The sequence below is a fragment of the Accipiter gentilis genome, chromosome 15, assembly GCF_929443795.1.
Source record: "Accipiter gentilis chromosome 15, bAccGen1.1, whole genome shotgun sequence".
NCBI lineage: Eukaryota > Metazoa > Chordata > Aves > Accipitriformes > Accipitridae > Astur > Astur gentilis.
The window spans coordinates 136615-151672 of NC_064894.1; the positions used below are offsets into that span (position 1 = coordinate 136615).

Below are 15058 nucleotides of genomic sequence, written 5' to 3' on the forward strand. Positions count from 1 at the left end.
TGCATTCTTAATTCATGGTGGCATTTCTGGTTTTTGTTTGTTTTCTTTTTTATTTTTCTTCTTCACTGTTTAGGAGGATACAGCAACTGGAAACCTCCAGTGCAGTGCAAAATTTACAATTATCTTAAGAGGATTGGATGTTTCTTTCTTCATCCACGTTGTGGTACCAGACGAGAAGCAGCAGACTTTGCTCTCTGTGTTCATGTAAGTTAGTGCACACTTTTATTGTTGTGTTTCTGTACCCAGAGAAGAGTGGCAGATGATATCTGCTGTTGACATCAAGTACTAATTACAGATGAGATTCTCAGATTCTCTTCACATGACTTCTGCATCCTCTAAAAAGAATGATAAACCTGAATTGAGTGGAGACAGCCTGTTGAGAAGTGATTTACTTTTTTCTTTTTTGGGGGGCTTTTCTTTTTTGGGGGGCTTTTCTTTTTTGGGGGGCTTTTCTTTTTTGGGGGGCTTTTCTTTTTTTTGGGTGGGGGGGGTGTCCTTTTTTTTTTAGGTTTTCTTTTTTTTGGGGTTTTCTTTTTTTTTAGGTTTTCTCTTTTTTTGGGGTTGTTTTCTTTTGTTGGGTTTTTTTTTTTAGGTTTTCTTTTTCCTTTTTTCCTTTTTTTTCCGTAGGAATAAGAAAGTTAGTGCAAATAGGACATAGTCTGTTGTAGAGGGGAAGGGGACTGGTTAGGGAATGACTTAAAAAACACAATTCTTGCACTTTCTGTTTCAGAGAAATGTAACTTCTGCCTCTCTCTTCAAGTAGCCCAAATCTAGAGCCATCTTTAAGCTGGAGTTGGATGGGTGCTAGTTTCAGAGACCCTGTTGGGCTGACAAAGAGCAGTCCCACTGTTCAGTAGACCTAGGGCTTTGGCTGGATTGGGAGGGGTGCAGGTGAAGGACAGGAATCTGGGATGCCATGGGGACTCATGTTTTTAATATGGTGCTTTATGAGTTAGATAAAGCTACTTGAGAATCTAATTAGTCAATCTAATTAATCAAGGTATCATGATATGTGTGTTTTGCAACAGTGTTTGTATGTTACATTACACCTTTTTATGATTCTTAAAATGCTGTGCACAGATGACTTGTTTTATGTAGAGATGGTTCTGAAATGCTGCTTTTTAGGAATTTGTTCCACATTCCATCTGTACTGTTCTGGTAGCCATTTCCTATATCTGTTGTCATATGTATAGAATAAACGCAATGTCACACTGTTGAATTAGTAACTTTCACAGTGGTATAACGTGCATTGGACCGTAAAAATGGTGATACAGAAGTGTAGAAGGCTTTCCTATGAAGACCTGTCTTACAAAAAGCTAGCCAAACCCCATGAGATAAAAACATAATCTCAGTTCAACATTTGTCATTTGTTCCCGTACAGGCTGGTCGTCTGGATGAGCACCTGCCCAAGCAAATTCCTTTCACCATACTGTCTGGAGACAAAAGCTTCCTGGAACTGGAAACTCAGTTTAAGATGACCCAGCGGTCAGCTCGCATCCTAAATCCTCACCACATTGAAGGAGACATGATGTGTGCCTTGCTAAACAGCATTTCAGATACCACAAAAGGTAGAAAGTAAACATTAAACGCTGTCTTTCCAGTAAACCAATAGTTTTTTGCAATAAAAGAATTGAACACTTGTGCTGGTAACACAAGCTGTTGCTTGATGCTTCTTGTATTGTACTGGTATTTCTATGAAATATAGATCAGAAAAATCAATTTGCTTGGGGCAAGCTTCGAAACCAGACTTAACTAAGCATTTTTATTCAACATGACAAACTCTGTCCTTGCTGTATTCTTTATTATAGCAGAGACAAACTGTTGTTTCAGTCTGAAAACTCCTTTCTAGAGCACTCTCATGTGCATATTTGTCAATATGTACTCAAATCTGCTTTGCTTGATTTGTTCTGGGTCTGAAACAAACGTGACCCTGCTAAAGCATCATTATTTCCCCAAATATCTCTGCCTATTTTAACTCTGATTGTCCTCCTCTTTACTCCCAATCACTTGATAAGTGTCTTCACTGGTACATGGCTAACGCATGTGTTTGGAGAAGTATCAAGGAAAGCTTTTAAATTCTCTGGAATGCCATATTCTAATTAATGGCATGCTAAAACGATCACGCTGGTTTTATATAGGATAATCAAAGAGGTCTGAGCCAGCTCATTTTCGTGCAAAGGATACCGGAGCTGAGGTGAGTTTTAATACTTCTCAGTATCTAAAAATATCTTGGAAGTAAACTTTTCCTGGAAGACCTGACATTTCTCTGTAAACACATTATTGCTTTTCCTGGGTTCTTGTGGTTTGGGGGGCTTGTAAATTAAGTGCGTATTACAGAAAGTTGTTTCTGAACTAGCCCTAAACTGTTTTCAGAAAAATACACTGCTAGTCTTCATGCAGGTGTATGAGAGCTATCACGTGGTGCTGCTGTTCTACCAGGAGGATTGAAGTGGAGTGCTAGCACTACTGGTGAATTGGCATCGATCGATTAGAGGGGAAAAAGAAAGATAGGATAATTAAATGGTTTCCTGAAAAAAATGATCTATGGTGAGCTGGGATTGATTTATGTGCTTCTGATACAGAAAAGGTGCTTATAGAGTTTTCTGGCTACCCTAGGCATTTGCTGGTGTAGATTTTTTAGCTGGGTTATGGAGATGTGATTCCCAGCCAGAAGTAGCCATACCAGTAAAATTTCTTGGCGTAGTTAATTATAGAACTGTCACCTTTCACTGGTGCAGGTAACTTTGCTCAAAGGGGAAGATTGCTTTTCTCCACAGTTGTCCATAAAGCTACACATTGAATCATTGTATTCCTACTATGAATGTTTTCTTTGTAGAGTGTATTGAAATTTCTAGATTGATAGATCTTTTCTAATGTAATTATAGCTATAACTGTATATTAATGCAGAAGGCTGTTTTTGCTTTGGGAGCTTTGCATGTTTTTGGGAGGAAGAGTTGGAAGAGAGGTGGAACTTGCAAGCAGTCAATTTAAGTCAATTCAGCTGTAGGGGCTTCCTTTCTTGTACAGTTTGTTGTGCGACTTAACGTTATGAGACGGTGAGGAGAGGGGAATGACTGTTTTTTACGTAAGGGTACTCTAGCTCCCTGCCTGGGTAGTTTGGCTAGGATAGCTTTATTCATAGGGGTATACTGGCTCAGAGGTGATGTCTTTGATCTAACAATTTTCTGTGTATAAATTATACTGCAGGTTTGTGGTTGGTTTTTTTTATATATATATTGGATTTGCTTCCAGAAGTTTCCTAATCTAACCCTTCTTTCAATGTCCTTTACTATGTTAATATTTAATGTACTATTATGGTGATGGATTCTACTGAGAGGCCCTAAACCTCAACTTGCTGGCTGTCTTGATTGTTGTGCATCCCACTTAAGTTATGCATGCAGTTGTTATAAAAAATAAATAAATACTTTGAGCAGGAAAGTGATGGAATTGCACAAGTCCCTTGGCTGTCAGCATTCCCTGGCAAACTTGTAAGGAACAGAATTGTCTTGAGGCATCCTTGGTCCCCTTTTCCAGTCAGTGTCAGCGGGGGGGGGACCCAAACAGTGAGAGCTGCCGTTGTCTCCTGTTCCTGTATTAAAACAGGACATTAGAAAATCTTTTTTGCTAATAGGCCTATGTTTGCTGCGTGTGGGATGATGTTGTTACGAAGAGTCTATAAAGTTTTTTAAAAAGATAAAGCCAATGCATAATACGCACTTCACTGTATGGCTCAGCAGCATCAGTAAGCATTTGCAAGTCTTAGTGTGGAAAGACCAATATCAGAGGGCTGAGATGGAAAGTCATGCAAGGTATCATAGGCTGGTATAACCTGTTGTCCTGTTACAGAAATGCAGCTGAACATAAGGAAATATAAACAAGATTTGCTTGCTTTGTGACTTTCTCAAGCCTATGGCTATTATTCTGGAGGGAGAAATAAGTGAGAAACAGTTACCACAGAGAATTGTGTTGATAAATATAAGACAGTTGTTGGTATTGGATGAACTTCAAAATGAAAAACCTGTTTCCCTGAATCACCTTCACAGAGCTATTATTAGCTTCCGAGCAGCTGGATTGTGTTTGGATTGTGGCAATCTGACAGTTGCACCTTCTGAACCGTTTTACCATGTCAGCAGAACTGCTGTGGGAACTGTGGTACATGGATTAATTTTAAAATAAATAAAAATAGAATTTCCTGCATTTGTTGCAGTAGGTTATCAACTGTAATGGCCTTAGGAGACCATTGGCAGTAGTGGATGCATTAATTTCCTTTTAGGTATGAAAAGAGTAGGCAAGTCATTTATTCTTATTTGCTCTCTCCTGCTGCTAAACCTGAGTTCATAAACACGGAAGGTTTTTTTTCTTTCATGCTGAAGGCACAACACATGATGTACAATTCATGCATGTTAATAGAGTGGTGTGAGAAGGGTAGAAGAGAAGAGTTTTCTATGTCTCCCTTCGCAATTCCTTTGTAAAGAAAAGTTTGTAGCATGCAGAAAACTACCATTTTTCCCTTGTCTATGTCTTGACACTTGATATCTAGTCATGACTACTGCTACAGCTTATACTTTTAATGAGTGCTGGACAATGTTGAGGGCAAAGCTGATGGTAGGTTAGGGGTCATCATGTCCATCCTGACACTGATAGGAGTGCCCCAACTTCTTAGTTGACAAAAGTGATTTGTGTTAAGTTGATGGCTTTAGCTTAACTGTATTTCTCAGTCATATTCAAATGAGATCCTTTATTGACTGAGCTTTTAGGTAGAACAGACTTTTTTTTAATAATAAGAGGACCAAATTTTCTGGAGTATTTCTCCTCCTTTCTTTTAAAGAGTCAGGCTGTTTCATGAGACTATCAAAATCAATGGTGTAGTGATGTACTATGTTGTCTGCCAAATAGCCACTGCACCTCTTCTACTGATGAATTAGGTTCATTTCCACTGTGCTCAAGTGGAGTTGTCAGCCTGCATCTTCAATCTGCTACTATTGCCTGAAGTGTTTACATACTACTGCATGTAGCTTTTATGACAGTTTATATTTGGAAGAGCAGGATTTCATTTCATTTTGATGAATGCTGCCAAGTTTCCTAGTTCCCACTATCCCAAAAAGCTTTTGCGTTACATACAGCCAACAAAAAAATTTAAGAGGAGTTAAGAATTAATTTACAGTAGAAATTGAGAATAATTGCTTGCCTTCTCAATGGTCAAGTTTTCGTGGGTGTTGAGGTCCGTCCAATATGAATACCACACCTAACCCCACCCAGTCTCTGCTTTTTTCTAACCTTCCGTTAACACAGACTGCACGTGACTGGATAGGTCACAGCCTCCAGCCCCCACTGTCCAAAGAGACTGAATGTGAAGGGCATGATCATCTGCAGTGTGACGCACCATGAATGAATGATGGTTACTCTAGTAAGGATCTATTTCTTTATATACACTGTTATTACAGTGGCCACAGCCTATTGCAGTGGGGAGTGATAAGAAAGTCACCCTTGAGTTGTAACCGTGTGTTTAGCTACAACAGGAAGTTATTATTGGCTTTGGTATGTCAGTGACATCTCTTGTGTGCACCTTTTAAATATATGCATATCCCCTAGGGGGGAAAGCAGTGTATTAAGACCTAAGATAATGAGTCTGAACAAGAATTGTAGCCAAGTGGATGAACTGGGAAGACCTCGGATCATACAAAAAAATCCTCAAGGTTTAGTTTAATCTGGTTGGGAATTTTAGAGAGGTGTCTTAAGATGAAGGTTAAATGAAAGCCTGAGTGATCACCATGGTATTGGCCACAGTTTCCAAAAAATGCAATTGGAGGAGGGGGAGGGATTGCGAGCTTTATTTTTAGTCATGCTACACTTGAATGAACAGATGAATGAGTATCTATGGGGAGAGAGATATAGAGTGAAGCTTTAATTTGCATGGAGGAAGAGAGGTCTTGTGTATTTGTGAACCCTCAGCAGGAAGCAGCTGTATTTGCATTTACAGATGATGTTACCTTAATGACGAAACGGAGATTAGAGCAGTAAGTATTGGTGAGGAGTATGTGGGGAGGATCCTCTGGGGACATATTGGAGAAGGAATAAAGGAAAGGATTCTGGAAGCCAAGGAACAGTATTATAAAGGCAGTGTGATCACACATACTGAACGTCATTGCTAATGAAGATAAGGATGGGGTACTGATTTGAAGTTTTTGGCTAAGTAGTCACTAGGATCCTAAATGAGGTAACTTCAGTGGTATCCTTAAGGTAAGGTAGTACTAAAACTTCAGATATCAACTGTAGAAGGAAAAGGGTCAGTGGATAGAGAGACAGTGAGTTAAGTGTGATACTAATTTCACCGTACATTGGGATGGGAAAGAGAGGATGAGATTGGGAGTTACAGAAAAGACTAAGAGAAGGAGCATTGTAGGAGAGAGAAGTGGAGGTAGGGTGTGGGACTGTACAATGTGTGCAGTAGTCAGGAGGTGTGTTAAGAAGTTGTATGGCAAGGGAGGACAGTTAAGGCTGGGGAACGGAAGTCAAGTCTCTGGTGAGACAGAGGAACCAGTAAACCTGATGGAAATTAAGGGGATTGTGGTAACTAGGGGGGGTTGCAAGAGGAGAGGATCAGCTATAGAGCGGGGATTATGCTGAGCCATGTGGGCAGCTAACCCAAATTCAAGCTGTGGCACTTTGATGTCAGGACAGTGGGTGGCGCTTGCATTCTGTGAAAATTTACCAGTCTCTTCCCAGAACAGGTTTCTATGAGAAACTTGCCAAATGTCAAAAAATCACTATATTTGCTCCCATCTATAGGATTAATCTTTCTCATCTCTGTGTTCTATATTCATCCAGAATTTGCTTTCCTGTTTTTTCGTTCTTCCAGCAGGAATTTGGCAATATGTGAGGGCAATAGTGAGCAGTAGGATTTCCTTGAGAGAATAGGTACAGTCAGAGTTTCTTAGCTGTTGTTTATTTAATAAAATGTACTAGAGAAGAGGCCATATCTTAAGATCTCTTGGCTGAGAAACTGGGCAGTTGCTTTTCCTCTGACCCCAGGGGAGTTGGGAGCTACAGAACATGCTAAGCATTTTAACAAGAGACACAGGGCATGCCTGATTTCTCTAAATTAAACATTCTCCTTTACTTTTCATGATCAGAAGATGCCAGCAGTACCACAGGAGTACGTGCTGATGAAGTGATGAAGGGCTGGATGAGCAAACGGTGAGGTGGATTGAAAACTGGCTGAATGGCCAGACCCAGAACATGTTGATCAGTGGCATGAACTCCAGTTGGAGGCCAGTAACCAGCTGTGTACCCCAGGGGTCAATACTGGGTCTGGTCCTTTTTAATGTGTTCCTTAATGACTTACGTGGTGGGGCACAGTGTACCCTCAGCAGGTTTGCTGATGACACAGAACTGGGAGTGGTAGCTGATACACCAGAGGGGTTGTGCTGCCATCCAGAGGAACCTTGACAGGGAAGAAATGTCCTGACAGGAACCTCATGGAGCTCAACAAGAAGTGCAAAGCCCTGCACCTGGAGAGGAACAACCCCAGGCACTGATATATGCTGACCAGGGGTCAACCAACTGGAAAACAGCTATGCAGAAAAAGACCTGGGGGTCCTGGTGGACACTAAGTTGACCACAAGCCAGCAATGTGCTCTCATGGCTAAGAAAGCCAACAGTACCCTGCGCTGCATTAGGAGGACTGTTACCAGCAGGTTGAGGGAGGTGGTCCTTTCCCTCTCACTGGTAAGGCCATAACTCACTCAGCACTGGTAAGGCCATAACTGTCAAGTTCCGAGCTCCCCAGTACAGTATCTTCTTGGTAATATTCAAAAGCCATCTGGACATAGTCCTGGGCAGCTGGCTCTAGGTGATCCTGCTTAAACAGGGGGGCTGGACAAGATGACCTCCAGAGGTCCCTTCCAACCTCAGACATTCTGTGATACTTGCATGGAGTATATTCTTAATTGGAATCCACAATCTCCTTGAGAGCAGAGTTCAGTCACAGGGTACAGACTTTAGATCAAACACAATGACCTCTCCCATGTGGAAAAGCAGCCTGGTGTCTTCTGAGTTGAAAATGCATCTGTCCAATCAGTTGGCCTTTCTTTCTCTTTGGTTGACAAGTGATGAGTTCCACAATGTCCTGGTTTTGGCTGGGATAGAGTTAATTTTCTTTCTGGTGGCTGGTGTAGTGTTATGTTTTGGGTTCAATATGAGAAGAAAGTGGATAACACTCTTAGTTGCTTAGTTGCGTTTAGACTAAGTCAGGGATTTTTCAGCTTCTCATCCCCAGCCAGCAAGAAGGCTGGAGGGGCACAAGAAGTTGGGAGGGGACACAGCTGGGGCAGCTAACCCACACTGGCCAAAGGGATATTCCATACCATGTGAGGTCAGGCCCAGTATATAAATTGGGGGCAGTTGGCCTGGGGGGCGGGTTGCTGCTCAGGAACTAACTGGGCATCAGTCAGCGAGTGGTGAGCAATTGCATTGTGCATCACTTGTTTTGTATATTCCAATCCTTTTAAGGATTGTTGTAATTATATTATTGTTACTGTTATAATTGTTAGTTCATTACTTTGTGTTCTATTAAACTGTTCTTATCTCAGCCCACGAGTTTTACCTTTTTCCTTCTGATTCTCTTCCCCCACCCCACTGGGCAGGGGGGGAAGTGAGTGAGCGGCTGCATGGTGCTTAGCTGCTGGCTGAGGTTAAACCATGACACATGCTAATAGTTCTTGCTGTCTAGCCCCTAATGAAGCTGAATTCCTGCCCCCCGCCCCCTTATTTGTTGGAGCATTTCTGCCTACAATTTTTGCCTGCAGGCAGCTTTTCTTCTGACTGTTACAGACTTATTCCCAATTCCTGTAGAGCCATATCAGAACATCTTAAAATTCTCATCTTTACTGCTTTTGTGGCTTTAGTCTTTGCTCTGTATAGGTTTGGGGAGGGTAGGGGCAGGGGGGGAACACTGAGGACAAGCATAACCATGTCTTTGTTTCTGGATAAGGAAAGTCTCAGTGTAATTTGAGATAACTGACAAGCCTTTGTGCAAAAACCTCCTAAATAAGGTTTGGCTTTTTGTTAGCCTCTTAATAGGTTAACTTTCACTAACTCAAAGGTTTCAGAGAAGCCAGCAACTGCCTCCATGGGAAGTTGGATGTATGTTAATACAGTTAGGTAGAGGGGAGAGAAGTATTGCAAATAATGACCAGTGAAGGCAGAGTGTTGCTTATGAGGCTTTGCCAGATCAGTGAAGGCAGAGTGTAGCTCATGAGACTTTGAACATGCTTCATAACTACATTTGACTGTGAGCTGATTTTTCTTCCCCCCCCCTCAAACTAACAGAGGATCATCAGTACTAATTATTTTAAAGTTTCATAGTTTCTGGCAGTGAAATGTTGTTGTCTTCAACTATGCTTTAAGCAAACCTGTTCTCTGTGATAATTGTCGAGTAGTATTTAGTTATTGCATATCACGTGTAGTGATAAATCATGGTGCAGGCAGCTTGTTTTAAAAACATTTACATGTTTTGCATGCTAGTTTGCATATACCTCTGTTCCAATATGAGTATGTACCCCATGTTATTACAGTGGTGTAATTAAGGTGGTCTGACTAGCAAAACATTTTGGCAAGATGAGGCCTGCATTAATACATTAGATGAATCCTAAACTTTCTTAATGAACTAAAATAATTCTATCTACAGATCCTGTTTCAGTGTTCATAACTGTCCTAATTGATAGTAAAGTCAACTTAGCTGCTGATCTGCTGTATTCTGAAAAGCAAGTGTCAAGTTGGCTTGTTGCCTGGGTTAGGGAACCCAGGAGTAAGGTGGAAAGTGCTGTCCTCTAACAGTGTGTCAATAGGTTGCCATCATGGCTGCTTCTGTGGTGAATGCTAACTGACTCTATAACCCGTTCCAGGAAAGTTGACTTCTTTAGGTCATATATAGAAGAAACTCCTGGATTTCTGGCTACTCCTATCTTCTGCTGTTTAACTGTCTATGCAAGATGCCAATCAGGAGAATATTGCCTTGCCCATTTGGCTCCATCTTCTGTCACCTAAAAAATCCCCACAAACCTACAGAAAAGTGCTCTTAATGCATTTTTATTTGAAGTGGTAACAAACCAGAGACCCTCTTGTACTATGCGTTACTGCTCACAAGAACTCAACTCTTCCTTTATACTTATGCCAAGAAATGGGTTAGGAAGTGATTGCTTCAACTGTTACACCTCTAACAGGTACAAAACTTTTTAGAGCAGTCTGAGATGTCTTCCAGGTTGGAAGATTAAAAGGATGGTTAATAAGGGAGAAGGCACTTGTGCAAAGCCTTTTCCCTGCACATTTTCCTTCCTTTTGTAAGTGAGTATAATGACACTTTTTTGGGTTTTGTGTTTGTTTGCTTTGGAAGATGATGTGAAAAATAGTATCTCTTCTGCCCAGAGATAGCAGGCAGCTCCAAGACAGGATTCTCAGTCTGCCAGGTGACTGGAGAAAGATCATTTTAACTGCAGTGTATATCCAGCTATTTCTGGCATCTTTGTGGGCTCCTGATCTCTGTTTGATACCAGCTGTTGGAGTCTGTATTCCTGGAATTGGGAAAGTCAGCAACGTTGCTGTTCAAACAAAGTATATGTGTCAGAGGTCTGAAACAAATTTTAGCAAGTGTACCTGTTACTTTGAATGCCTAACTTGGTTCATGTAAATGCCAGATGTCACACAGTCAGTAAATTAGATGTCCATATAGGAATGTTCTTTCCTGGTAAACGTAATCGGAAGTACATTGGTGTACTAATAAATGTGATGACTTTAAGGGAAGTGCTTTTGTTGATATGACCGTAGGAGACCTAGTTGATTGTGAATACCGTAAGACCTTATTACAGAGACTGTCTCCTAAGATAGCAATAGCCTGTAGCATGAAAATGAATACATAATGTGACTCATTGACTTAATTTTTTTTTAACCTATAGTTTACTGAGACTCTGTTTAAAACAAATGGGGAAAAAAAAAAACCAACCCACGTTTGGTACACCAGTCCCTACTAGACACTTCAAAACAGAGCTGTCATTCTGTAACTGGAAACCAGCCTCATAAAGAGTATTATTTAGAAAGGGAAAGGTGGTGGAGTTTTGGCTGGGCTTGGCTATAGTGAGTTAGCAGATTAAGTGTATCGACTTTTTTCTTCTGTGACACTTGAACAACATCTGCTGAATCGCACTCAGTTGTCCAAATGGAGTATTTAGGCAACAAAATACAGCTAAGATCATGTGTAGGCAGACACACACTAATAGCACTTTGTCCCATAATTAAATCATTGATAGATTTTGTAGAAAGTGAGTGATGTCTTTTTTTTTTAAATGAGTATTACAAAAAAGCAAATGCAGTAGACACTAACAGTAGCTTCTGCACCTATTATTTCTTGTTACTGCTTTAAAATAATATAAATTGAAGCAGTCTGCCTTTAGATTTTGGGGAGAAAGGGGAGAAGGTAGCTGAAAGATAACTGTCTTGAGTTACTGTCTTAAACTACCACTATAATGTATTTGTATCTTGATTTTCAGCTCATAACAAGTGTATTTCTTAAAATACAACCTACAATGTTGTTGCAGTAAGAGGAAATGCAAGAGGGGACTGTAACTTTTTTATTAGAACCAATGTGTAATTTATGTTTCATTTGTGCATTTAAGGTTCAGATAGCGAAGAGGATGAAAATTTCAGACTAACAGTGAAGAGGAGCTTAGAAGAAACAAAGAAACAGGAAGGTCTGTTAATTTTTACTTTTCTGCGTTCAAGAGTGCTATTAATTATGGAAGATACAGAAACTAAACTTACAATCATTTTTACGGCAAGTGACCTCTTAAGAATACTCTCTAAAATCCGCTGGACAATCATGAGTAGTTAAGAACACAGTGATGAGTTATAAATAAAAAATAATTTCCTAACCTGAAAGGTATGCCAGCAGACTCAGTTTATTTTATTGGTGCACCACAGGGTATTGTGCAATTAAGAGACTTGACTGAGCTCACTTTGTACCAGTTTAATATGACTGTGTTGACTCTGAGTAGAACTGCTGACTAAATAATTGAACTTCTGAATAAATAGTTCAAAATTGGGTATTATTTCTCAGCAAAGCATTCTCGTTTCCTAAAAGAGCTGTAGATCTGCATACAAGTTCGAATCAGCAGCACAGCTGTCTGCTCACATCATATCTTATTTGAAATTGCTTTTATCCTTTTGCTGTTGTGCGTAGTTGGTGGTGTTCATACAATGTAATCATTAATTTTTGGTGACCGACTACAGCGTACTTTGAAAATAATTTGTTGTTTAAAGGCTTGACTCTGCCTTTTCCCTTGATGGAAATAAAATGAACTAAAGAAAATCAATAAATAATTTGTACAAGGTCAGTGATGAAACTGATAACTGAATATTATATTCCCAGAATTTATTCAGTTATAAACTTACCAACTGTTATTAAATACTGTTACTAAATGTCCAACATATTCATCTACAGTACTGAAAGTTTGCCGCACTCAGGTCCCCCTAGCACTGGGTACTGCCATCAGGGATAGCAGTGGCATTTGTTGCATACAGGTGGTCCCAGTTCTGATGCTGCGGTGCTGAAGGCATCTGACCTTATGAAGCAGCCTGGCTTCAGCTGCATTTGTTGGCTGTGTGCGTGGTTGATGGCAGTTCTATCATGGGGTAAGAGGGATTAAGGAGGCAAAATCAACCCCAGAAAGGGGTAAAAAGGAAAAAGCACTAGCAACTGCTGGAAGAGGAGAAAGCAAAAAGCAAGTGTAGGAGGCAGAAGAAGCCGCTTCAGCAGCGACAGGAATAGGGGACAATCCAGGTATCGTTGTGGAGCTAACTGCATGCCAAAAAGTTACCTCTTTTATCAGTAGTACCAGATGTTACAATAAAGTCCAGGTGAATGAATACGGCTCTGCTGACATGAGGAAGCATTCTTTGATACTATGTCTGTTCCAAACATAGGCCTTGCATAAAACAGCCCAACAATAGTTAAAGTTTTAAATTCTGTTAATGTTAATAAATACAATTATTCCGTTTCCTTTGTCATAAGAACAGATAGCTTTTTTATATAGGATGTGCTTGTGTCCTCCTAAAGCAGAATATGAGTAATTCAAGAATGACAAGTGTGTCTGAAAGCTGCTGTAATTTTTCCAACTATACTATTAGTATTAATATTTACTATACATATAAATCTTGTCTAACTTATATTTAATTCAATAACAGCAAACAATTTATGCCTAAAACAACCTAAATGCAATGCAGACATGGAGTTTCTTCTTTGAGTATTATGAAAGGTGTTTGAGGTTATTAACAAGTCGGATGAGTGCAATGCAGTCTTCCCTCCCCACCATCAAAAATATTATCCCTCTGATCTAGACTATTCTTAGTGTTGATATAACTTCTTATCTACTTAAGTCTGGCCTTCGTAGTAAGAGTGACAACTGTGGTGCCAAATTAAAATGTAGATGCGGGAGTATCTTTTGATTATGGAACTGGAGCAAAAATACCAAAATGCTGTACTTGTTTTGTGTGTCTGTCTTTTTTGTTTTTAATAATTTATTCTTCTTGGCCCGTACATATGGGTTCTAATCTTGGTATTATTTTGACCAGTAAATATGTAGTTGCATTATAGTCTTAAACTGATCATTGGGCTGCCCCTACAGTTAATACAATGGAAGGTTGTAAAGGCTGTTCCTGTATGTTGAAGTGTTGAAAAGATAGCATAAGACAGAAGGAGGGAAAATAACTTCCATTATCTTTTTTTGCAGTCTGCTGACATTGCCCACAGAAGTAATTCATTGCTTTATGTAGTAATATTAATGTAATTGTGTTTATGACCAGTTACCAACCATAGTTTGAGATTATAATTGGGGTTTTGTATTTATACAGAGCAAGATGCAGAATTGGAAGAAGCTATCAAGAGAAGCCTTGAGGAAATGTAAATGAAGATACTTCAGTACACTAACACCATGTCATCAGAGCTGCTCACAAAAATGGAAGCTTGTTTATCTCTTCACAAAGGTTCAGAAATACCACTTCAAAAACAACGTCTATATCTTGAATTGTTAGATTTAGAATCCTCTGTCATGCTGATGAACAGCTGGAGTTTATGGATATCTGCTGCAATACATTGTGTATGATAAAAATAAATTTTTAAGCCTTTGTGTATTCTGTTTCTAATGGGTGATGACTTAAGTCTCTCCAGTCTATCTGTATAAGCTGTTGCCTAATTAGTAGGCTGCTCTTACTAGGTATTTTGGGTTTTTTCGTTGTTGTTGTTTTGGTTTTGGGTTTTTTTTAATTGGTTCTTTTATTCAATTTTTCTGTCACAGAATGTCATTGTCGTTATTTACTTTTTCATGTGGTCTTAACAAGAGATAAAAATGGTAAACTCCAATTATCTCAGATTTGCCTAGCTAATCTTGTTATAAAGAGAAGCTTAGATCCCAGGTTTATAAATTGAACATACGGCCTAACTCTTGCCTGTGGCCAGTCTCGCTTCATAGACCATACTTTTGTCCATGTCCTGTTTGTTATAAATGTCAGAATCAGGACCACAGGCTGTACAGTTAGTTAGTTAGCTTTATTTTTATAAATGTGTATGTTTTTTCAATAGTAGCGTGGTAGACTGTTGGATTTGATGGCTTAAACTTTGACAGGTTCAGTTCTCCCTGATCTGAGGCTGGAACAACTTTTTAAGGGAACAGAAGCTAAATAAACTTTCTAGTTCCTGTTTAGAATAGATGTGAGACCATTTAAGCTGTATGATTCCTAATATACTATTGTCTTTGCTCCCTCCTGTTCATGAAGAGGTGGCCTTGGATAAATGAATGTAAATTTGTTAATTATTTTTGTACTGTCCTTATATTAAGGTGAACAAATATTTCTGTGTTTAAAATTATCTATGCCACCTTTCTCAGTTCCTTTGTTTAAAAATACCTATGCAAGCTGTCCAGCTTTACCAGCCTATTACACTTCAGTTAATGATTGCTGTCAATCAGTAAGAAATCTCAATGTAATAAAATGCCAGCTTGATTTTTTTTTT

At 39.5% G+C, this 15058-nt stretch overlaps 1 protein-coding gene across 7 annotated transcripts in view; it reads left to right on the forward strand.

The window, feature by feature from the left end:
- Positions 1–15058, forward strand: part of ZNF451 (zinc finger protein 451) — a 45970-nt gene extending 30912 nt beyond the window's left edge. For 6 of the 7 annotated variants that reach the window (XM_049818281.1, XM_049818283.1, XM_049818287.1 and 3 more), the window contains exons 12-15: positions 74–204; positions 1382–1568; positions 11670–11744; positions 13903–15058. In XM_049818281.1, coding sequence (XP_049674238.1) covers positions 74–204; positions 1382–1568; positions 11670–11744; positions 13903–13955 — 446 coding nt within the window. In that variant the 3' untranslated portion in view covers positions 13956–15058. Of the gene's footprint in view, positions 1–73; positions 205–1381; positions 1569–2138; positions 2195–11669; positions 11745–13902 lie in introns of those variants that run through there. The other variant, XR_007508254.1, reaches the window with a different exon arrangement.